The 21,983-nt window shown below is 36.6% G+C and overlaps 3 protein-coding genes across 4 annotated transcripts; 1 reads left to right on the top strand and 2 right to left on the bottom strand.

The window, feature by feature from the left end:
• Window positions 1–2,170: 2,170 nt before the first annotated feature.
• Window positions 2,171–6,932, bottom strand: LOC104751212 (phosphoethanolamine N-methyltransferase 3). 2 transcript variants are annotated; one of them, XM_010473119.3, is made up of 11 exons: window positions 6,607–6,932; window positions 4,931–5,046; window positions 4,562–4,699; window positions 4,311–4,448; window positions 3,830–3,973; window positions 3,649–3,759; window positions 3,428–3,569; window positions 2,998–3,278; window positions 2,742–2,903; window positions 2,601–2,654; window positions 2,171–2,516 (listed from the first exon to the last, which is right to left on the bottom strand). In XM_010473119.3, the coding sequence occupies exons 1-11, from the start codon at window positions 6,659–6,661 to the stop codon at window positions 2,343–2,345; spliced, it is 1,515 nt and encodes a 504-aa protein (XP_010471421.1). In that variant the 5' UTR covers window positions 6,662–6,932; the 3' UTR covers window positions 2,171–2,342. The 2 variants fall into 2 exon arrangements, with proteins under 2 accessions (XP_010471421.1, XP_010471422.1); XM_010473120.3 differs by lacking the exon at window positions 6,607–6,932 and adding an exon at window positions 5,228–6,563.
• A 6,702-nt stretch (window positions 6,933–13,634) lies between these two features.
• On the top strand, window positions 13,635–14,736 carry LOC147925828 (uncharacterized). Its single transcript, XM_087489879.1, has 2 exons — window positions 13,635–14,228; window positions 14,465–14,736. The coding sequence occupies exons 1-2, from the start codon at window positions 13,751–13,753 to the stop codon at window positions 14,497–14,499; spliced, it is 513 nt and encodes a 170-aa protein (XP_087346005.1). The 5' UTR covers window positions 13,635–13,750; the 3' UTR covers window positions 14,500–14,736.
• A 3,209-nt stretch (window positions 14,737–17,945) lies between these two features.
• On the bottom strand, window positions 17,946–21,748 carry LOC104751211 (auxin efflux carrier component 1). The gene is made up of 6 exons (XM_010473118.3): window positions 20,240–21,748; window positions 19,817–20,051; window positions 19,535–19,620; window positions 18,674–18,831; window positions 18,490–18,566; window positions 17,946–18,330 (listed from the first exon to the last, which is right to left on the bottom strand). The coding sequence occupies exons 1-6, from the start codon at window positions 21,492–21,494 to the stop codon at window positions 18,264–18,266; spliced, it is 1,878 nt and encodes a 625-aa protein (XP_010471420.1). The 5' UTR covers window positions 21,495–21,748; the 3' UTR covers window positions 17,946–18,263.
• Window positions 21,749–21,983: the final 235 nt, after the last annotated feature.

Below are 21,983 nucleotides of genomic sequence, written 5' to 3'. Positions count from 1 at the left end.
GTATTTTTAACTAAACAAATCCTCTCAAATCCTCCAGAATCCCTAAAACTTATTAAAATATAAATCCACAAACTGTTTTGAATAACCGTAGATTTTAAAGTAGATTTTTGAATCATCAGTTTAATAACAGTAGATTTTAATAGATTTTTTAAAATTCATGGTTGAATAACATAGAATTTGTAAATTTTATACAAATCACTTAAAATGTCAAGTTGAATACATCCCCTTAAATACAAATCATGGATTTGATACAAATCCATGATTGAATAACATCGAATTTGTAAATTTTATACAAATCACTTAAAATGTCAAGTTAAATACACACCCTTAATACAAATCTCTTTCCTTTAGAACCAAAAAAAATACAATACATCATATCACACGTTCGATTCATTGAATGAATGCTGAATCGGCGATCTTATCCTGGTCATTGAAGTCTGTTTTATTTATTTTTCTTTATCTTAAACCAAAATCGACTCTGTTTGATATATAATTCAACGGCTATGATAATAATCGTGCCCTTATAATTTGATTGAGGAGACCTTCTAACTCGGTACGACACTTACCAAGGCTTGGTTTGATTCATCTAATATATATTTTTTTTTTAATCTAATAAATTGACAGTAAAGAAGTACTAAAATAGATATATTTATATGAACATATAATTAACTTTTGAACTCAAACATTTAGGCTCACTACTAGTAGTCAGTAGTCACTATATGAAGTTTAGTAACTTATATTCGTTAAATATAACTATATAGTAAGTAGTAACGCGGAAACATACAATATATATATACTTGAATTTAGTTGACTTTAGCAAAAATTAAACAGTATTTATATATTTAGAGTGCTTGAGACAATAAAAAAAATCAGAGAAAATGTCCACGAATGGTTTCGTGCTCTCAATCCATGAAGGAACGAGAGACAGAAGCTGCAAGCCAAAACCTCACCCAAGTAAAAAAGCTCTGGTTCCCCTCCATTGGATGGCTAAAATGTAACTTTACATTATTTTGGGATAAAGAGTTCAATGTTAGTGGAGCAGCATACTAAAATGAAACCGGTGAAGTTTTATCGCATAGCAAAAAGTCTTTTGTTATGATACATTCTAAATTCGATGATTGCCTATAAAACTGGCTTTGGTCTATTGAGAGTATGATTAGTCACAATTTCAGTAAAATCATATTCGCCTCAGAAGACAAAGTTAGTTGGAGCTCTTCAGCGGCCAAAAGCTTTGCCTTCTTTCTTGATGTATTCCAGGACCTTGGAAGCAGATTTACGCAATGTTTTGGAATGTTAAGTTTTTTTGGAAGACAGGAACTCAAATCTTGGTGTTTATCGTATAACAAAAAGTGTAACAAGAGAGGATCGCCCTCAATCTTATGTAACAACTGGGTATCCGTGTTGGCTTCAAAAGATTTTTGTAGATGATATGGCTAGAATCTTAGTTTAGATTTAGCTTGTTAGTTGGGTTGATTTCCCTTGATCCCTTTTGTAAAACCGTATATTCTTATCAATCCAATATAATCCTTCAGTGAAAAAAAAAAAAGGTGTAAAGCAAAACTAATATATGTTTGCATCAAGTCATACATTTGGTTCACCAATAACCATATTTCCCTTGCGTAGTCCTCACTTGTGGGTGTACAGAAAATCACTTTGTACATATGCATGCTTTGTACATATGCATGTCATATACGGAAGATTACACATGAACACGAATGCAAAGTTATTATCATAATATGTCATTGCAGTAGCGGCTTCGATAGAAATTTATCCTTTTATCCCTCAAACCGCTCTCTATTTGGGAGAAGAAAAAAAACATAACATACTAAAATGGTTGACAGAGAACAATAGACGCCACCAAAAAGAATCGACAAACTAGAATATATAGAGTTTTTTCCCCCGTAAATTGTTTATAAGGACGTGCCTAATCAAGCCGGAAGTGGTAGCCAACAAGTTACGAGTGATTGACCATATCCCATCCAACCATGGGGAGAAACAAGGTTAGTGTATCGGTTTGATATCTCCTTATATTTCAAAAAATCTTGTCTTTCTCTAGAACTGATGACTCATTCTCTAACTAGGGTTCTTCAAGATGATCCCAAAACTACCACTCTCGTTCACTGTTTTTTTTTTAGTTCAAGCTTTACTATTGCAAACAAGATCAAACCGATTTTAAAATATCACATATATTAAAATACCAAACTGGATAGGCTTTGAAATGGAGGGAAGCTCACAGCTACATATAGCTTGAAGAGATAATAGGGGAACTGGGTTTTGATGATATACACATACCCAAATTTATTTTCAACTTAAGTTTTTTTAATTATAACACAATGCCAGAATCAGTTTCTCTTGGCGATGAACAAACCCCACTTCTGCTCGCCACTTGAGCTCCTGAGCAGCTTTGAGTTCCACCCTCCTACAATATCCTCGTAATCTTCTTTCGAGAAGTCGCTGATGAACTCATCCTTCTCCTTCTCCACTGCGTCCAGTTCCCGTTTCAGTACTTTCATGAACTGATGACAAGGCAGACAGCAAATTGGTTTCAAGTTCTTTTGTCAGAACGTATATAGAGTTTATTGTAGAGAAACGTTCCTTACCTGATCAGTACTGTCCTCTGCGATTACCTCCTCGAATCCAGCATCTTTCAGCATCTATCAAACCAAGCAAGTTCAGACGACTAAATTCGGTGATTTTTTTTTTAAGTAGAAGAGGAGGAGACAGGTGCAGTCTCTGTATACCTGACCGTATGTTTGAACATCATGAAGATCATAACCTCGTTGCTTGATGTAGTTTGCAAAGTCTGGAGATGGGGTTTTAGGGCTTCTGCAGTAATCAGTAATGAGAATTTTTCCTCCCGGCTTCAACCATTTGTAGAATGTTCTGAACAATGCTGGCTTATCCTGAGAGTATGACCAGCCATTACGAAATGGATACAAGATGAACAAAGCTACAAAATGAAGTCATAAGGGAAGAAGAACAAGCGTCAGTTTATACTTGGATATGCAGAATGGTGTCTCTGCTGTAAATAACATCAAAGGTGTTATCAGGATACTCCTTCTTGGTGCAATCAGCTACTTCAAATTCTACAGAGCATTTGAGTCCTATTGCGTGTTCGAGCGCAAAAGAGATCATGTTTACGGATAGATCAATGCCCACAACATCCACGTCAAAGTTCTCAGCCATGTAGAAGTCCCCTCCTCCGATTCCGCATCCAACATCTAGAACTTTCTGGCCTGGTTTAAGATCCAGCTTATCCACAAATTCCTTTGTTGTCTCTATATCATAGGTCAAAACAAAAGAACAGTATATAATAAGAAGGAAAGATACTTCACTTAATGGAAAAGTTAATGAGTTAACATTGAACTTCAAATACAGAACCATAAGTACAGCAAAATTGATACAGCTCAATGACTAAAGAGCATACCGAGTCCCCCTGTGCTCACAAACCCCTGCCCAAAGACACGCTCATAGCGTAAGATACCACTAGACTTGTACTGAACATTGTCCAAGAAGCGTTGGAAGCCCCTATCATTATCTGAACTGACTTTCTGCCAAAGCCAGCATATCTGAAATTTTGTGAAAGTATTAAATATGAATCCGATCGACACCATCGAAGTGTGGCTAAAACATGAAGAGGCCTATTACCTGGTTCTGGTTCTTTTTGCTTCTCACATAAGCTCCAACACATTTACAGCTAACCAAAGAAAGCTCGTACGAATTCCCAGCATCGTCATTCATATGGCATTCTTTGAAAAGCTGAAAAGAATTCATGCACCAGAATTTAAAAAAAAAAACAGAAGAATGGAGGTAAATATAGATAACACACCTTTGTGTAAAATTTGGGTTCACGGTAGTGTGTTGGGTTGTACTTGCGCTTGTTATCACCAGACTGATGGAAGCAAGACTCCCTAAAGAAAATATACCCGCCAACCTTTGTCCATTGTAACATCTTTTTCGACAAATCTTCAACCTGCAATTTGATGAAAACAATAACTTTGTCAAGCGATATAAATGACCGACTGCTTGAAGATTAAAACCACTCTATAATATGTGAAGTTAAATATGGACAGGTGATTAATATCACATGGCGAACAACTGAGTGAAGCTTAAGATGCTTTATGGTCCAGTTTTTTTTTTCATTTGAAATCCCAATTCCCAAGAAACAATAGCAACTGCTGGTATCCGGTCTTTGTTTGATATAATGCTGTAATAGTAGTCCCAACATGTATTTCTATACATTACTTTTGCGGTTACTCTAAGTGTGTACTGTTCTAGCTGGTTCCCTCACTAATAAGATAAATGGTTACCTCTTTATCAGAGAGATACATTAGCAGCCAGTTGGAGAATATCAGATCCATAGAGTCATTAGGAAATTTCATATCCGGGGATGTGACATCAGCGCACATAAATTTGACGTTCTTGTAGTGCCCGTTAATGTTTTTATTCTGCAGATAAGACTCTCATGAGGGAAAAATCGAACAAAACTCGGAAAAAATAAAAGAAAAAGAACAAGTGCTTTATAAGTAGCTTGAAAGAAGAGGCAGGGGCGTGATCTAACCTTTTTAATAACACTTTCAATGAAATCAACAGCAATGAGCTGGCCAGCCTTCTGAGCTAATTCAGTAGTGAAACGACCAATACCAGCACCAAACTCTAGCACTGTTTTCCCTTCAATGGGTGGAAGAAGCGAAAGTATCTGACACAAGCACACACAGTATTAGCCTTAGAAGCTTTCTTTTAATTCATGACACAATTAAAAAGATAAGCACAACACAGTTTTTATAACAGCTTTCTTCACATGGTAAAGGAAGAGCAAAGAAGTGAGAATCTGCCTAAAGCTATGTAATTTCTCTATCTGATCCATCCCAAGGCATACTGAGACTCGTAAGCTGTATAGAACTAAAGGTGGGGGAGTCGAGATATATACCTCAGGTCGTTCTTCTTTGTCGAGGTCAGCAGCTTTGGAATCAAGCATCATGGCCTCAACACTCAATCCTACAGAGTGCACTTTCCAGTAATTCTTTTGGATTTCACGTTCCTCAACTTCAAGCGTAAAATAAACAAACCCAAAATCAAGAAACGATTACCAAATAATCAAATTAATGCTGACCCAAAATCAAAACAGATACTTTACGGGGAAAAAACAAAAAAAAAAAAAAAAAAAAAAAGTCTCAATTTTTAAATCGTGCACAGTCTCATCGTGATTCAGACCAGATTAACTCACCATACGCAGCCATTTTCCTGTGAGAACACAGAAGGAAACAAGAAAAATATGATTTTTTTTTTCTCTATGAATCGAGGAACTAAGAAACTATGGCTATGATCCTTCGATGGCGAGTCTGGATCTAGAGAAGCTCCTCGATCTGCGGTTGTGAAGCCTACCCTTCGACTGCATCAGATTTCTCTGGACTGAGCTCTCTTTGCCCACCAGATTTGAGCAGACGAAGAAGCGCTTCACATGTAAATTATGGTTTACATGATGTTTTCTAATTTCCGGTTCTCGTTCGGTTTATTTTCTACGGAACCGAAATAATAGCCGATTCTATCTTATATCGGATCCGATAATTCATTTCAAACACTACTAACTAAAGGGACCGTTAGGAGAATCTAGTTTGTCGTTACGTCCACACAGGTGTTATCTTCTACACCGTCAGATTGGGTCTGTTCACGTGTTAATGGAGTGTGTCCCACGGTAATTATAACAGGTTTCATATTTTCTTCCCTTAACTAGAACAAGAAATTACTTGTGTTTTTTTTTTTTTTTTTTTTGACATGGAGAAATTACTTCCTGTATACAATTTTCGACGTTACAATAAAGATTATTATGACAATTCACTATTAAAATATGGTCAAAACTAAGGAGTTTCCTATTTTTGGTAATTATATTTTGTAAAAATGAGATCGAACATGTTCTAATTTTTTTTTCAGTAAAAAGGAGAAGAAGAAGAAGAATTTGATACGTTTTTATATCTGTTTTCCACGGAATCTTATGATCAAAAAGTCTGTCTGTAATCTCACGTTCTCTAATTTAAGTTACATGTTCTCTCTTTATTTTGGGTTCTTACATGTGTTGGGGTAGAATAATTAAGTTGTATCTCTTTAAAAAGTTTCTAAAATCTTAACATGAAAACGAACAACAACAAAAAAAGCTACATCACGTGGTGAATTCAAAGAGAGACGAAAACTGGAGAAAAGATAGCGAGATGTAGGTACAACTTTCCTATCAGATGAAGAAATCACTTTCCCAAAAAAAAAACCTAACTAATTTTATTTTACAATTAGGATTGTTTATTACAAATATATTTCATATTGCAGTACTTTTCCAGAAATAATGTCATATCTTCACAAGCTCTCATATATACGATATAGAAGACAATTAAAGGAAAACGAAAAAGAAGAGAGAACATGAGTAGTAATGGATAAATTAAGGAAAATGGAAAGGTACAAAACAATAGTATGTAAAATTGTGAATGTTAAACGTGTAACTAAAATGATCCTTAATAGTGTTGGATAATTTCCTTGCTGAAAATTTTGAGAACATTGTGGGATTTCTTATGAACGAATTGAAAGAAACTAAGAGCAGAAATTGAAGAGCAAGCTTACATAGATCTTTGGAGAAAGGAGAGATGATGGCGCCATTAGAGTGACCGTGAGCCATTGTGTATTGACAAGAAGAGCAAAACAAACAAAAAAATCAGAGTTCTAGGGTTTTTTTGTGTGTGTTGTGGTTCTCTGTGTTGTTCCTTCTGATCTTCTTGATCTCATTATATAGAGAAAAATGTGATAGTTTTACATTTTATTTTATTTTATTTTGTTTTGGTTGGAGACAGAAATACTTCACTTGCTATTTGCATTTTCTTATGACAATAATTAAAATGATACAATATGTCCAATTTTATTTTTGGCACCCACAAAATTATCACTAATGTGAAGGATAATATACCAAAAACAACTTATATAATTGAGATAGCTTCTTGACAGGAAAAAAATCTTAGTAGCTTGCTTTACATGCTATTACTTCTTTGTTTAATGTTTAACTATCGTACAATCAAAGGTATTGTAATTAGTTAAGTTCGGTATTATATATATACATATATATATATATTTATTTTGATCAAAAGTTAAGTTCGGTATATATAAACAAAAGAAAATGATATATATACGAGTAGTATGTTATTGTTTTGTTACCTAATGGTCAAAAACGTGGATGTTACAAAATTCATCTAGAGTTTTTGGTTTGGGCAGAATAATTATAATCCAAGATTCAAGTTTTTGTGTGTACATATATATAAATGTGTATATAATTTACTTTGCTTCTCTTAGATTAATTAGCCCTGTTCAAAAAAAATGATGATAGTTAAGAAAGGTAAAAAACGCTAAGTCAATATCAACCAATATATATATATAGTGACCAACGAGGCAACTGACTTAAAATTTAATTGTGGGATTAAGCTGTGGAACATATCATTTTGATTGGTACAAACAGATCCTAGCTAGTTTGATAGATTCTGGATTCACAGATTCTTTATATTTTCTTCAAGTTGGGATTCAATGATTAAGATGGGGGATGGCAACTTCAAAGATTTCTAGTGATTATAGATGTGAGGGGGCATAAAGGTAAATATGAAACAAAGCACTGTTAGTCTAAGTAAAGTATAACAGTTAAGAGTCTTTGAGAAGTAGCGAACAGACAGTGATCCCAAGATGCTCCGAATGGCCAACTCTAAGAATCTTTTAATCCAATGGTTCACAGCCACATCCGTTGTTTTTCAACTTTTTTCTTTCCCTGTCGTCTTATTATAGAAAACATTTTTATTTTTATGATTATGATTTGTAATACCAACAAACCTTATAAACTTATAACATTAAATATTTTTAACTAAACTAAACTACGAAATTGTTATATATATAGTAGAATGGCTAAATAGGTTAAGTAGAAATCGCAATCACATAAGTTATATGCAAAAATTAGAAGAGTTGGATTATCTAATCGTTCTACTAGTTTTGCTATAAGTATGTCGACAAATATCGATAATTAAATAGACTAACAAATATGAAATCTAACTCAATTTAAAGAAAGAGAGTAACTAGCTGATTAACTTGTAGCTGTTTACGTATATGAAATCTAATTTTAGTCTTGTGTAGTATGAAGACAATATATTTTCCATGGCCAATATTGTTATCATTATATTTTCAGTATAATATGACATCCACCTTCTACTATCTAAAATTATATGAATATTCATGATTCCGACCTACATGTCTTTTATTTGCATCGCTTTCGTAGATTCTTGCTTAGTTGGGTTTAAGAGATCCTATCACTTTGATCCAGAAAAAGAAAATACAAAATATCAAGGTGTTGTTGATTCCAAAATCTAAAAGAAAATGTGGGGGAAAAAAAGGAAATTAGGCAAACCACTTGACACTGCCCGAGATTCATATAATGGGAAATTATTGGGTCTACTATCATTCCTTGGACCACAACTTGGCTTGATTTTTTTCTGCGAAAAAATATATAATCGGAATGAAAGGAACAAAATGTGATGTATTGTCCCCTACATATTATTTTTTTTCTCCAATAGTGATCATATGCATTTGTGATTCTCGTGAATGTAATGTACCACTCCAACCGCATCAAATATTCATCATTCATAGTTGTACCCGTTGATTCTTGAGTTTTACTTCTTTTTTTGAAAAATAACTTAAAGCAAATTCACTCGAAGTTGTGGATTATGCTTCAACGCCACAATTTAAAGGTGACCATCATCAAGTCGTTTGTTAGAGTGAGATTTAGAGTTGCCTTTCTCCCAATATGTTTCATATTTGGTCGTTTCAACACCTCTTCATTCACATTATCAAACTTTGTTATGTTTGTGTTTCTATCCTTCTATCAATTTGTATGTTTTAGTTGAAATAATTAGAATCTTGAATACTACATGAACATCAAGAAATCAGTAAACTGAGCTTTATTAAGAATTTTTCAAACAACTATCTTACAAGCTTGTTTGATCAGATTTATGCAACACCACAACAGCTGGTTTGCCACTGAAACAATCCTAATCTACCCAATATTACCTGCACAGCAACAGCTATGCTCACTCTTTATTCACTCACCAGTGAAACCCTCAAGCAATATTGTTCTTCTTGCTTAGATCTAAACACACACACTTTTCTCTCTATAGAAGTGGTAACCGAACAAGGATGTGAATTGCTTCTCTTTTATAGACAACAACAATCTTCACCATACTCTTCTTTATCCAGCAAATCCTCCTATGCACCATGTCCTTCAAGAGCCTCTCTTTGTCCAATGAGTCATAGGAGAAACCTCATAATTATGTTGACTTCAACACTCCACTTGCTTGTAACTTCCAACGAACACCTTTTTAGCCTGACACCTTTTTCGCCCATGCTCAACATCTCCACGCTCGATGCATCGCACTGTCTTCAAGGTGTTATGCTGGCGGATCAACTTGACACTTCCCGCTTCGTCTGAAGTCCTTCAGGTACATTTCGTGACAGTGTGTAACTTCTACAAATGCTCTGTTTCTTCATTAGTACTTTTATCCATATTCGGTATGTTCAATTGCGTCTCTTCCATTTATAATCGTTTGATTTGAAGGAAGATCTTGCTTGACCAAAAAAAAAAGAGCAAATTCATTCAAATGCTTTTGCATATATTTTTTTTTTTACAAACAATGATTCTATTCATTCAAACAGAAACATTACAAAGATAGGAATAAGAATCCCAAAGTTTAAAAGTACAAGCAAAAGCTTTCCCCAAAGCCATAAAAGGGGAACAAAGATAAATAGGACATCAAGCAAGAATCCATGAGAGCTATGCAACAAATGCTAAAAAGCAGTTGGAAACAAGTGGGATCATGGTTGCAGGATTGGACATCGTCGATGGACTCGATAGATGACATATAGGCCACGGTCATAAGACACAGTGCCGTTGGTTGAGGAATCAGAGCCAAAGAGCTCACCGGAGTGAGGAGCACTAGCAGAAGCAATGCCATGGCAGGGATTCAGGGGGCAATAGCCCGGAGGGTGGTGGAGATGCTGGTGGTGGTGTGCTTAATAAGATGATGCCTGAAATAAAAAGCTAGAACTGTTAGGGAGTGGCTGTTGGTAGAGAAATCTCTAAAACCAAAACCACAACCTCGACAGTTTGCATTCCGCTTTAAAACGCCTTGAGACTTTAAGTACGAAGGAGTAATACATGGCAACATTGGAGCTAACATAAGTATTCGAAAGGAAGAAGTGTAGAACCGTAGCAAAACAGGTGGATCCTCTCTGCCATGAAGATGGAGATCAAGAATTTCACACAAATTTTGAAGTTGGTAGGACATTTACCGAAGGTAAACAGACCTAAGCTTCGGAGAGGAGGATGGTTGTAAGGTAATGGGAGCAGAAATGCTCATCAATGAGGCTAATAAGCAGGTGCAGAGATAAGTGTAATGTCGGAACTTATCAGGTGGATCTTCTCTGACATGAAAATGGTGATCAAGAATTCCACACAAAGGTTGTAGGCGACAAGACCCGAACAAGAGAACAACAGACCTGAGCTTCGTAACAGAGTATGGTTGCTGGAATTTGAGTAATCTCTGATAATTCCAGTATTGGGATCCAGACGACAAGGTCACAAGTTGAGCAAATACCATAGTTCCAACTAAACCTTTGTACATCCAAGACAAGCTAGCTAAATGGATTCTCTGATGCAGTCTTCGAACACCGAGAATAGCCAAAAAACCTAGGTAAATTCGATAGGAGAACATAAGGTTAGATAGGGAGAACCTGGGCTTTTGGAGGTTTGGCAAGATCTTATGTAGAGCTAACAAGCCGGTAAACGTTTTACAGCTCATCCACAGAGGGGATGTTGTTGTGGATGGTCTGGAGAAAGGATGTGCACAGCGGCTGGCCAGAGAGGTTGAGAAAAGCTTTCCCGTCTCCGATGAAAGCAGATACAGAGCTGCCAAGCTCAGGGTGTGACTTGTGTTCAAAGCGGTAGTCCAGTAGCGGAGAAAAAACACATCTCTGGAGGTTTCTTCACCAATCGTCGTCTCCGTCTCTGCCTGCCAAGGCTCGGTGACTTTGTGGTAGAAAGATCTGCAGAGGTGTTTGCCATTCCGGATCGAGATTTGAGGATACCAGGGGACTCGGTTTCCGCCGGCAGTAAGGCTGAATCGGGGTGAAAGAGAGAAGAGCTTGTGAGTCTCCTCCGTTTTCTGTACTCGGTGTTGCGCAAGCCTTTGTCTGGATCTGATTGGTTTACAGAGGGTTTGTAAGGGTTTCAAAAGGAGACTCAAATGGGGAAAAAAGATTGAAAAAGAGAGCTAAGAAAACAAAGAAAACAAAGAGCAGAAACGGAAGTCGAGATACCCCGACGTCAGTGAGCAAGAGCTCCACCGGCGTCGGAGAATTTTGGTGGTAATAACACCTCGATAGTTGGGCTTGGGAGAAAAACTTTATGGTTTTTTTAATCGGATAATGGTCCGTCTACTAAATTAATCTAACGCATATTTTATTTTTCTATCCTGAGTTTTTTTTCCTGTAAACTATATAATTTATAGTATTTAGGACTTGTTTTTTTTTTTAATGTAAGAAGCAAATTACTATAAATAATTATGAAATGCATTTCAGTCATAATAAGCAAAGGACATACATAATTATCATATAAAACGGATATAGTAACTGAAAAAAAAAATTGATGACAGGGACCATGAAGGAAAATCACTAAATGCACAAATAGAGTGGTTCTAATTAATAATGAGCCTACTACACTCGATTTTTAATCAATTTCGTACTCGTTTGATTTGTCTACTTGCCCTGGTAATATAGATGTGGAATACATAAGGTTGTATGCTATAAATTTTATTGGCAAAGGACTATGTATACTACTTAAAAATTCTACAAATGGGGTATGCATTTAAATATATAATTATGTAAACTTAATAATGGGACCTTGTTATTTGTGGCCCGATGATTTAGGGTTAAATAACTTAATAATAACCAATTATTTATTATTCCCAATTGGGGAGACTATACATACTTTGGTCCCCCACCTATCATTCCTATTTTTCTTCTTATTAACGAATAATATATGTATATTTGTCCTTGTATTGGGGCCATATATGAAGATTCTCATTTCACCAGGTGCACCAAGTAGATTAACAAAGAAAAGATTCGAAAGCAAATATAACATTTTAAAATATACAGTGGAAAAGAAAAGATTCGAAAGCAAATATAACATTTTAAAATATACAGTGGGTTATTATTACTCGAAAGAAAAGTCTTACGACTTCATGTCGTCAATATCTATATCTTGATGTTTATTTGTTATGTGTTTCAGGCTTTCAGCTGCCAAATAAGAGGTATTAAAAAAATTCTGTGTTTCAGGCTTTATAAAAATAAACTAATAGAGTCAAAGAGTATATAAGATTAGCTACTTTCTAAAAGCCACGAAGAAAAATATAAGCCCATTAACCTTTTTGACCCAATATTGGACTTCAGAATCGGCCCATTAGTCTTTTCCGCCAAAATTAAATTGAATAAAAGTTATGCGGTTTACCCGCCATTACAAATGGCCAAAACTAATCCGGCAAAAAACAGAAGTTATATAATTCCGGTTATAAGGAGTGAATGAAGAAGCTATCGTGACCGCTGCATCATAACCGGAATTAAAAAAAGGAGGAACACGTCTCGAACTCTTCTTGAACGCTTCCTGCAAGGCCTGTTAGGAGATCTTTGCAATCTGTTAAGGAAAAAAATCTCATGTTGGCCCAATCTTTAAGATGGAGGACCCAAGTGAGAAAGGCTTCAGCTTCTGTCGTCGTGATCTTTGCTCCCCAAAATCTCAGCATCATGCTGACTCAGCAACCTGGATTCTACAGCCTTCTCTTTATGGATTAATGTAATTGGATTAAAGAAATGTAAGTCTCTAGACCTCTAATATTTTACAAAGCAGGCTCAAATATGATCAGACAGTTAAAAGAATATGTTGTAGTTATAAATAACCCACGAAGTAACAGTGCAACACCAACGACATCAAATAAACTTGTCTAGTTACAAATGTAAATAGATATAGGAATATGTGTAGTGTATGTGTGTAGGCGTGCACGGTGCACCTGGGAACAGGTGATTGTTCATCGAATTTCTAGCCGCATTTGTCTTTATTTGTTGGATTGTGAAAAGATAATGTAATTACTTTAGTTTTTAGAGACATACTAGTACAAGATAACTCTATTATACTATAGTAAATCTCGGTGGGACTTTTAGTAAGTCGAAGCAAGTTTTCACGTGCAACAAACAAATGTTTTTAAACACGACAAAAGGAATGAGAGTCATTTAAGCATATGATAGTATAAGATAATTTAAACATATGATATACAAGTCGTGATATGTATACGTGTGAGTATATAACATATAGCCCCATAACACATAATTTATTTATATATATATATACATTTGTAAAGCCGGGGTCCTTAAGAACTCGAGGGGCCATAACAAAAAAAATAAAGCCCACTAATTAACAAGTATTATAGTATTTTTTTTAATGGTTGAATCCTTTATCTTTTCTTCTCCACTCCCATTACCAATTTTTTATAAATACTTCCATAAACGTTACTTCTCGTGGATGAAAATAAGAAAAAACGTTACCTTTTCTATTTTCATTATGTAAAAAGCTTTCGATTTTATAAATGTCATCAAACATAAAGAACCATTCCCCTCCTTTGAAACTGCCAAATCGATGTTGGAGCTTGAAGAATCTCGCCTAAAAAAATCCCAGAGGCTCGTGTCAACACATTCGGATCACCCTTCTTTCATTATTGCGCTCACAGCAACTTCAACAAAGACTCGTCAATCACACCAGCCAAACAATCGTCAACAATTCAACAATAACAACAGAGGAAATCGGAGAAACAACAATCGATCAAGAGGCGGTGGTCGCAACAACTATCAGACTCGACCCAATTATCCTAATTGGGCCTCTCCTCCGTTTTGGCAAGGCCCTTTTCCATCATGGCCCAACAACCCATATGGACAGTGGCCTCAACAACAGTTTAGGCCGTGGTTTCAGATGGCTCAGTCACCGTCGACTTCGCATCAGCAGGCACATCTGATGGAGATTCAACCTTCACCTCCGATGACGGAAACGCTAGCAGATCCATCTGCTTATCCTTGGGTTATGGATTCGGGGTCGACGGCTCATCTATCTTCCACACCAGGTAACCTTCACTCTAAGTTTAATCATCGCATCACTCAATCGGTCATAGTGGGTAATGGTTCCAAAATTCCAGTAATTTGTGTAGGATCTTCCTCCATAAAAAGCCTGTCCCGACCTTTTTCCTTCAAAAATGTACTTGTCACACCACAAATAGTCAAAAATTTGATATATGTTCGAAAATTTACAACAGATAACTGGTGCAGTGTTGATTTTGACCTCTTTGGTTTTTCTGTGAAGGACCTTCAAACACGGAAAATTCTTCTCCGTTGTGATAGCATGGTTGATCTCTATACACTCCCAGCATCATTCAATAATACTTTGACTCACTCCACTGCTCTTCTTGCTTCCACTCCTTCACTTTGGCATAAGCGGGTAGCTCACACCAATAATGCTAATCTTGATTCTGTTTTTTCAAATTCTTTGGGTATTTGTAATAAGACCAAGATATCTCATTCTTGTGAACCTTGTCATTTGGGCAAACAAATAAAATTACCGTTTTGTTCTTCAAATACTTTGGTTTCCAAAGCTTTTGAAATCATTCACTCTGATGTTTGGACCTCCCATGTTCCAAGCATCAGTGGAATCAATTATTATGTGTTATTCCTAGATGATTTCACATACTATCTGTGGGTCTATCCTCTTCACAGAAAGAGTGATGTTTACTCAAAATTCATTCACTTCAATTCAATGGTCAATACTCAATTCAATACTCCCATTCAAGCTTTTCAATGTGACAATGGTGGAGAGTATAACAACAAACAGTTCCATAATTTTTTTGATAAAAATGGGATCAAGGTCCGTTTCTCTTGTCCCCATACCTCTCAGCAAAATGGCAAATCTGAAAGAATGATAAGAACAATAAACAATGCCATACGAGCTCTTCTCTTTCAAGCTCGGCTATCACCCAACTATTGGGTTGAAGCCTTGAATGTGGTTGTTCATGTTTTAAACATTCTTCCATCGTCAGCTATTCATAATAGAATCCCTTTTGCAGTGCTGTTCAATAAAACACCATCCTATAATCACCTTAGAGTTTTCGGTTGTTTATGCTTTCCCAATATAAACCATTCAAACCTTTCGAAGCTTTCACCAAGATCAACTCCATGTTTGTTTCTGGGTTATCCAACACAACACAAAGGGTATCGGTGTTTAGATTTGAAAACCAACAAAATTATTATCTCCCGACATGTTAACTTTGTCGAGGATAAGTTTCCAGCGGCTGATCGTTCCTTTCATCAGTTATCAACATATACTTTTCTGGATGCTATCGATGAAACACCACCATCAGTTTTCAAACAAATTCTCGAAACACCAACACCATCTCCAGCCGAAACAGCTCCTCAAAATACAAACCCTACATCAACTATTACTTCTGTACCAAGTCACTCAGTGACTACTCGATCAAAATCTGGCATCACAAAACCGAAACAATTGTTGTCCCTTCTATCCACATCCAAATCTCCACTTCTTAAACGTCATAACCAAGCTTTACTGGATCCAAATTGGAATCCTGCTATGGGTAATGAGTATGGTGCAATGATCCAAACTAAGAGTTGGAATTTGGTGCCTAGACCTCCTAAGGTCAATATTGTTAAATCCATGTGGCTTTTCAGGCATGAATATGATGCAGATGGGGTCTTAACAAGACATAAAGCAAGGTTGGTCACAAATGGCAAGTCACAAGAGCATGGTGTGGACTTCACAGACACATTTAGTCCTGTTGTCAAACCAACAACAATAAGAGCTGTTCTTGATGTTGGTATTGCTTTAAATTGGCCGACGCATCAACTAGATGTAAAAAATGCTTTCCTACAAGGAGACTTGAAGGAGACAGTCTATATGCACCAACCCCCAGGATTTGTAAGCAAGGAGTTCCCCAATCATGTTTGCAAACTACAAAAGGCTATTTATGGTTTGAAACAGGCCCCAAGAGCCTGGAACTCTCGATTAACAAATTTTCTAGTCAAGCTGGGTTTTGTCATGAGCAAAGCGGACTACTCATTCCTCAAATGGCTTAAATTCTCGTTTATGTTGATGATATAATGATAACTGCATCAACTGTTACACTTATGCAGAAAATCATTGATCGCCTGAAAGCAAAGTTTCCAATATCTGATTTGGGCAAGCTTCGTCATTTTCTGGGTATCAAGGTTGACTACAACATACAGAAGCCTTGCGGGAGCCCTCCAACATACAGAAGCCTTGCGGGAGCCCTCCAATACCTTACCTTCACCAGACCAGACATCGCTTATGCTGTTCATCAAGTATGCCTATATCTGCATGATCCAAGAATACCTCACATGAATGCACTCAAACACATCATCCGCTATCTACAAGGGTCAGTGAAACATGGTCTTCAGATTGTGCGAGGTAACATATCTTCACTAACAGCGTATACAAATGCGGACTGGGCTGGTTGTCCAGATACACGTAGGTCAACATCTGGTTATTGTGTTTTTCTCGACTCAAATATTGTGTCTTGGTCGGCGAAAAGACAACAAACCGTATCAAGGTCAAGCTCAGAAGCTGAATATAAAGGAGTAGCCAATGTGGTCGCTGAACTAATGTGGTTACGCAATCTCATGCGAGAACTTCATCTCCCTCTTCAAAAGGCTTCTATTGTCTACTGTGATAACATAGGTTCGGTCTACTTAGCGACGAATCCGGTTCAACACCAACGCACAAAGCACATTGAACTGGATATTCATTTTGTTCGAGAAAAGATAGCAATTGGCAAAGTCAAGGTCATTCATGTCCCATGCTCCCTCCAATATGTCGACATCTTCGCCAAGGGTTTCCCAACATGTCTCTTCAATGAGTTTCAAACCAGTTTAACCATCCGATCACCGGATACTTCAACTGCGGGAGGGTGATAGAATATAGGGATATTCGGTTACACCTACTCAAATATTGTTGTACATATTCTATTTAATATCTCCTAGATGTTAGGCGTATCTCTGTAACCAGTATGGCTTTATAAAGCCTTGTAAATCAATGATCTCCTGAAGGGAGTTTTACCCATCTTTCAGTATACCGTTGATGACTTGATGTATAGAACTTCAATTAAATATCGAGGATTTCTATAGTTTATAAACAACTAATCATCAATATATAAGATCGTTGTATAAATATGAGAATTTATTTGTCTTCATCATATAAAAGCAAATTAAAAACCATGGAAAGCATCAGCACATCTAAGTGGTATGTAATGATTCTGAGAAGAATCAGAAAAGGAAAGGATACACAATTGACAACACTAACGAATCTTTTAAGATTCCACAAACGTAGTGAAGAGGAATCTTGACCAAGTCGAAAAACGTACGCATGCACCAAGTCCCTATCTCTTTTAAGTGCTTCATCTATCTTTCTACATTTAATCGAGTGTTCTGTTGAAACCGAACCAAAACTCTTGAGTACGTTGTTATAGTCACATGCGATTTCATAGTCTCTCACCAAAACTACATGGAAATTTCTATCATTCTAAAACTAATATTCATAGTTACGTTAGATTTGAAAAAAAAAAATCCAAATTAACCGGAGAGAAGTCCCTTTCGCCGCCATTTTTGTTTGAAATGTACTTTACTATGTTAGTTTCTGATCTATCATTAGATTTGCTAAGTTAAGTTAGTTCATTTGAATAATTCGTAAAAATGGCTAAATCTATTGTTGTGAGAATTACATTTACACACCTATTATCACTTTAGCATGCACACATAAATTACTTGAACATACGAATTTTTTTCCTTAACGGTTTAATTCACTAAAAGTAGCAACGCTTTTACAAATTCCTACAGCCTACCAAAAGAAACACGAATGTTCATTAAAATTAAGAAAAGGTGAAAACTTCCCAAACTCCTACTTTAGCCTTCTTCTTCTTCCTTTCTTCAAGAGCTTCTTTATCCAAATTACCTTCGAAGATTCACTAAAAGCTGCTTTTTTTGATTAAATGTGTGGGTATTCAACAAAAAGGGCATCTTTTGTTCTTTTCACATTTCATAATCGCCCAAAAGGTCCCTGTGTTTAAGGTAATATCTCATCATAGCCCCAAGAGAATGTAGTAGAGTAGAGTTATGGGCAACGCAATCAGCATGCCAAAGATGACACTGCAAAAAGAACATTACCATTCACGTTAACCAAAATAAACCCTATTCAAATTTACTCATCAATTAAAAACAAAGCAACCAGATTTTTTTTTTTTTTTTTTAGCAAACAACATTTAGTATATAGTACGACAAAACTATATGATGGATTAATACACTTACGCAGTGCTAAGAATGTCAGGATGCACATTATACTCCTTGGCGAACACAAACGGTACTATTCCTTGTGGCAATGCTGCCTGTTTTTGTTATCAATGAAAAAATAAATTATATTAGGACAATTAATAGTACAGTAGACACAATACAAGTGTTTCATGCAAAAAAATAAAAAATAAAAAAAAAATACCTGGATGATGGCGACACGGAGGAGGACGCCACGGAGGCCAACGGCATAAGAAGCAACGAGCATGACGGCAGGTCCGACGAGAAATCTCATAGCCGCCGCAAAACCTGCTCTTCTGTTTCCACAAGCTATTATTCTTGGGTTTAACGCCATGAACAACCCTTTAACACACATTACAAAAAAAAGTTACATAGTTAAGTAAACAATTTAATACTATTGTTTTGCCTTTTGGTTTAACTTAAATATCCTACTCTTTCAAACAGGTTAGCTGCAAAAGAGTGACAAAAACAATCATCACAGCCACTAATCGACCACCATTAACATCATCATTATCATTTATCCTATATTGATTTTTCAATAAAGTTACTGATTAAACAAATTTTATATTCAGTTGATGGAACATAGCCATGCCTAGACCTGCATCTGAGAGTAAAAGAGAGTTTTTTCATTAATAAGGTAAAACAGAGTTTTTTCATCGATAAGAGAGACATTAAATATTTTTAAAAAACGTTGTTACTTTTAGTAAAAAAATAAAATAAAAAAGGGTTCCTACTATTAAAGAGAGAGACATGTTATGATGATAAGCAGAGAACTGTGGAGCCAGTTTTGTTTGCTTTTTTGATACAAACATGTTTTTCTAGTTTTCGATAAATAAATAAAAACTTCAAAAGAAAAAGCCAGCAGAGAATCATGCATCCACATGATGATTTGGTTTCTTGTTTTTTAAATTTTTTTATAAAACACTCTAAAGAATGAAGGTCAGAATAAAGAGAACAATTGACTGTTTTATGGTATTAATTATGTAATAAATGAAAAGAGAAGTAAAATTTAAAAATTAAAAAAAAGAAAGAAAAAGGAACTGACCAAGACTGAACATAGCCATGCCTAGACCTGCATCTGAGAGTATGGAGATAGACTTTGCTATAAGAGCTGGCATTTCAATGTTCCACCTGCACAGACCACATCAATTTAATTCCCACAAATCTTTCTCAAATCTTTTCTTTCAAACAACAATCCATCTTATAATAAACTTTCAAACATAGAAGCATTCAAGACTGACCCTCTTCTTATCAAGAAACTCGTTAAAACATTATACTGTAGACTCAAAATAAAGTAAAAAACAAAAGAAAAGGAAACAGTACATACTTGAAGGAGACGAGGGACCAGGCGATGCCGAATAAACTGGAGTAAGAGTTGGGATTACGGATTAGTTTCCTCCAAACCATAATGAGAATGAGTCTTGTCATCACACTTGTTGGTGGCATCACTTTAGGCTGCGGCGTTTTGTTGCTTATGTTGTTTCCTCCGTCCGTTGCCAAAACTTTGCTATCATCATCTTTGTTACCGAAACTAAACTCTTCCCTCTCCACAAACTGGTTGTCTGTAACAAAGCCAACAACAACAACACATTTCAACAATTAAAGAAACCTCTACTTACCAAATCCCAAATCTTGATTAAGCCAATAAATATCATTACGAAAATCAATTGTAACCAAGAGGGTTGTTTTTGTAAAGAATAGAAATTAAACAACAAAAAACAAAACAAGAGAGTAAAGAGAGGGACCATACCGTTATTATTCCCCTGAGGTACAGAGATCTTAACGTCCTTTTGATGATCGTTCGTAGCGGCGGCGTAATCACCGTGGTGGTTTCCTCCACCGCCGAACACATCTGACACCGGCGATGCACTTGAGCTCCACACAAACATATGAAGATCTCTTCCATTCCCATCTTGCCTCTTTCCACCACCAACCGGAGCGTTACCTTTCGCCGCCGTAACACCACCACCACCAGTCTGAGGCGAGAACATTCCTGGATTCGGCGACGGATAATGCGCTCCTCCGCCACCAGCACCACCACCACTCCCTCCAGATTGATAATGAAACCTCCCAGCTCCCGCCGCAGTTCCAGCAGCCGTGGGTTTAGCAGCACCACCGTCTTCTTCATAGTTCGAAGGTCTCGGAGTAGGTCCTTTAGAACCAAACACAGCTTCTCCAGGACCAAAGTTAGAGTTCCGAGCACCACCACCAGAAGCCATCATCGAGTAAAAATCAGTATGGTTAAAGCTAGAGCCACGAGGAGTCGGGTTTCTTGAACTCTGAAGCGAATAAATCTCAGCGTTGGTTAGATTCGAAGGCCGAGGAGTCGCAGATAAGCCTTGAGACCTTCTCGAGTATATATCAGACCTCGAAGCGTTAGAACGACGAACAGTAACATGAAGCTTCCCATCTTCTTTAATCTCAGCTTCAGTCTCCAAAGGTTGTCTTCCATCTAAAGACATAATGTCTGAATCGACATGAATCGAGACAATAGATCCAGCTGTGTCCGGAAACTGCTCGGAGATCAAAAGCTTCGCTCCACGGTACTCAAAGAGAAAAAGCATAAGCGTGTACCAGATGATACACTGAAGCACAACGATTTGAACCATGAGCTGGCCAGAGAAGTCACCGTACATGCCTTTGAGTAGTGGTATCCCCATGACTAGAGTGTTGGGGAGAGTGGAGAGTGAGAAGAGTGTTATGGTCCAGTCTAAGGAGCCGTTGCGGCTGAGTTTGCACCAGAGGAAGAGGAGAGAGAGGACTATGACTTTTTGAAGTGAGTCTGCGGCGAGGAAACGGAGGTTCATGGCGTAAGGGTTGTTAGCGGCGATGAAGTGGAAAGAGAGGAGAGGAACGGCGAAGAGAGCTACGAAACGGTTTATGCCGGAGCACTGGTCTGGTGTGAATATTTTCCACCATTTGACTGAGCCGTAAGCGAGGATCATAGCTACGTACAACGGAACCATAGCCGTCATGACATGGTAAAAGTCCGTCGCCGTTATCATCTTTGTTTCGCCGGAGAAGAGAGTGTGCAAAGAGAGAAGAGAGAGAGAGAGAAGAGTGTTTTGTCTGTAGTTTGGGAGAGAAGTGTGTGAAGAGGGAAAAAAGAGTAAAGTGAGTGTTGTTGAGAAGTGACCACATTTTTATATTCTTTTGTTTTTTTTTTTCGTTGAGACAGTATATATTTATCTTTATTCTTTCAAAATGCTACTATATATTAGTAGTATATTTTTAAAATGAAACAAAGATTGTTTTAGTTATTTCCGTTCGATTAGTTTCGTGTGTAGGAGTAGAAAACATTAAATGTAAAATTTGAGAATAGCTCAAGTGAAAATAAATAAAAAGGAAACAGTATATATATATATATATATATATTCTTTTTGTTTAGAAAATAACAATCCAACATAAATGAGTGATGTAATGTAAATTTGATTGTAAATTTGTAATAGGACAAAAGAAGGTAATAAAAACGAAATAAAAATGGTTGTTGGATG

This window comes from Camelina sativa, chromosome 16 (assembly GCF_030686135.1).
Source record: "Camelina sativa cultivar CO46 ecotype springtype chromosome 16, ASM3068613v1".
NCBI classification, from domain to species: Eukaryota; Viridiplantae; Streptophyta; class Magnoliopsida; order Brassicales; family Brassicaceae; genus Camelina; species Camelina sativa.
The sequence above is the reverse complement of the archived record's forward strand: the minus strand, read 5'-3'. Positions and strand labels throughout refer to the sequence as shown.

Coding starts and splice junctions, on each gene's coding strand:
- LOC147925828 (XM_087489879.1), top strand. CDS start 13,751: ATGTTGGAGCTTGAAGAATCTCGCCTAAAAAAATCCCAGAGGCTCGTG. Junction 14,229..14,464: donor TCATCTATCTTCCACACCAG/GTAACCTTCACT, acceptor TTTTCTGTGAAG/GACCTTCAAACACGGAAAAT.
- LOC104751211 (XM_010473118.3), bottom strand. CDS start 21,494: ATGATAACGGCGACGGACTTTTACCATGTCATGACGGCTATGGTTCCG. Junction 20,052..20,239: donor ACCTCAGGGGAATAATAACG/GTATGGTCCCTC, acceptor GCTTTGTTACAG/ACAACCAGTTTGTGGAGAGG. Junction 18,331..18,489: donor CCTGACATTCTTAGCACTGC/GTAAGTGTATTA, acceptor TTCTTTTTGCAG/TGTCATCTTTGGCATGCTGA.
- LOC104751212 (XM_010473119.3), bottom strand. CDS start 6,661: ATGGCTCACGGTCACTCTAATGGCGCCATCATCTCTCCTTTCTCCAAA. Junction 4,700..4,930: donor ACAAAGAAGAACGACCTGAG/GTATATATCTCG, acceptor TGCTTGTGTCAG/ATACTTTCGCTTCTTCCACC. Junction 2,904..2,997: donor ACACCATTCTGCATATCCAA/GTATAAACTGAC, acceptor TCATACTCTCAG/GATAAGCCAGCATTGTTCAG.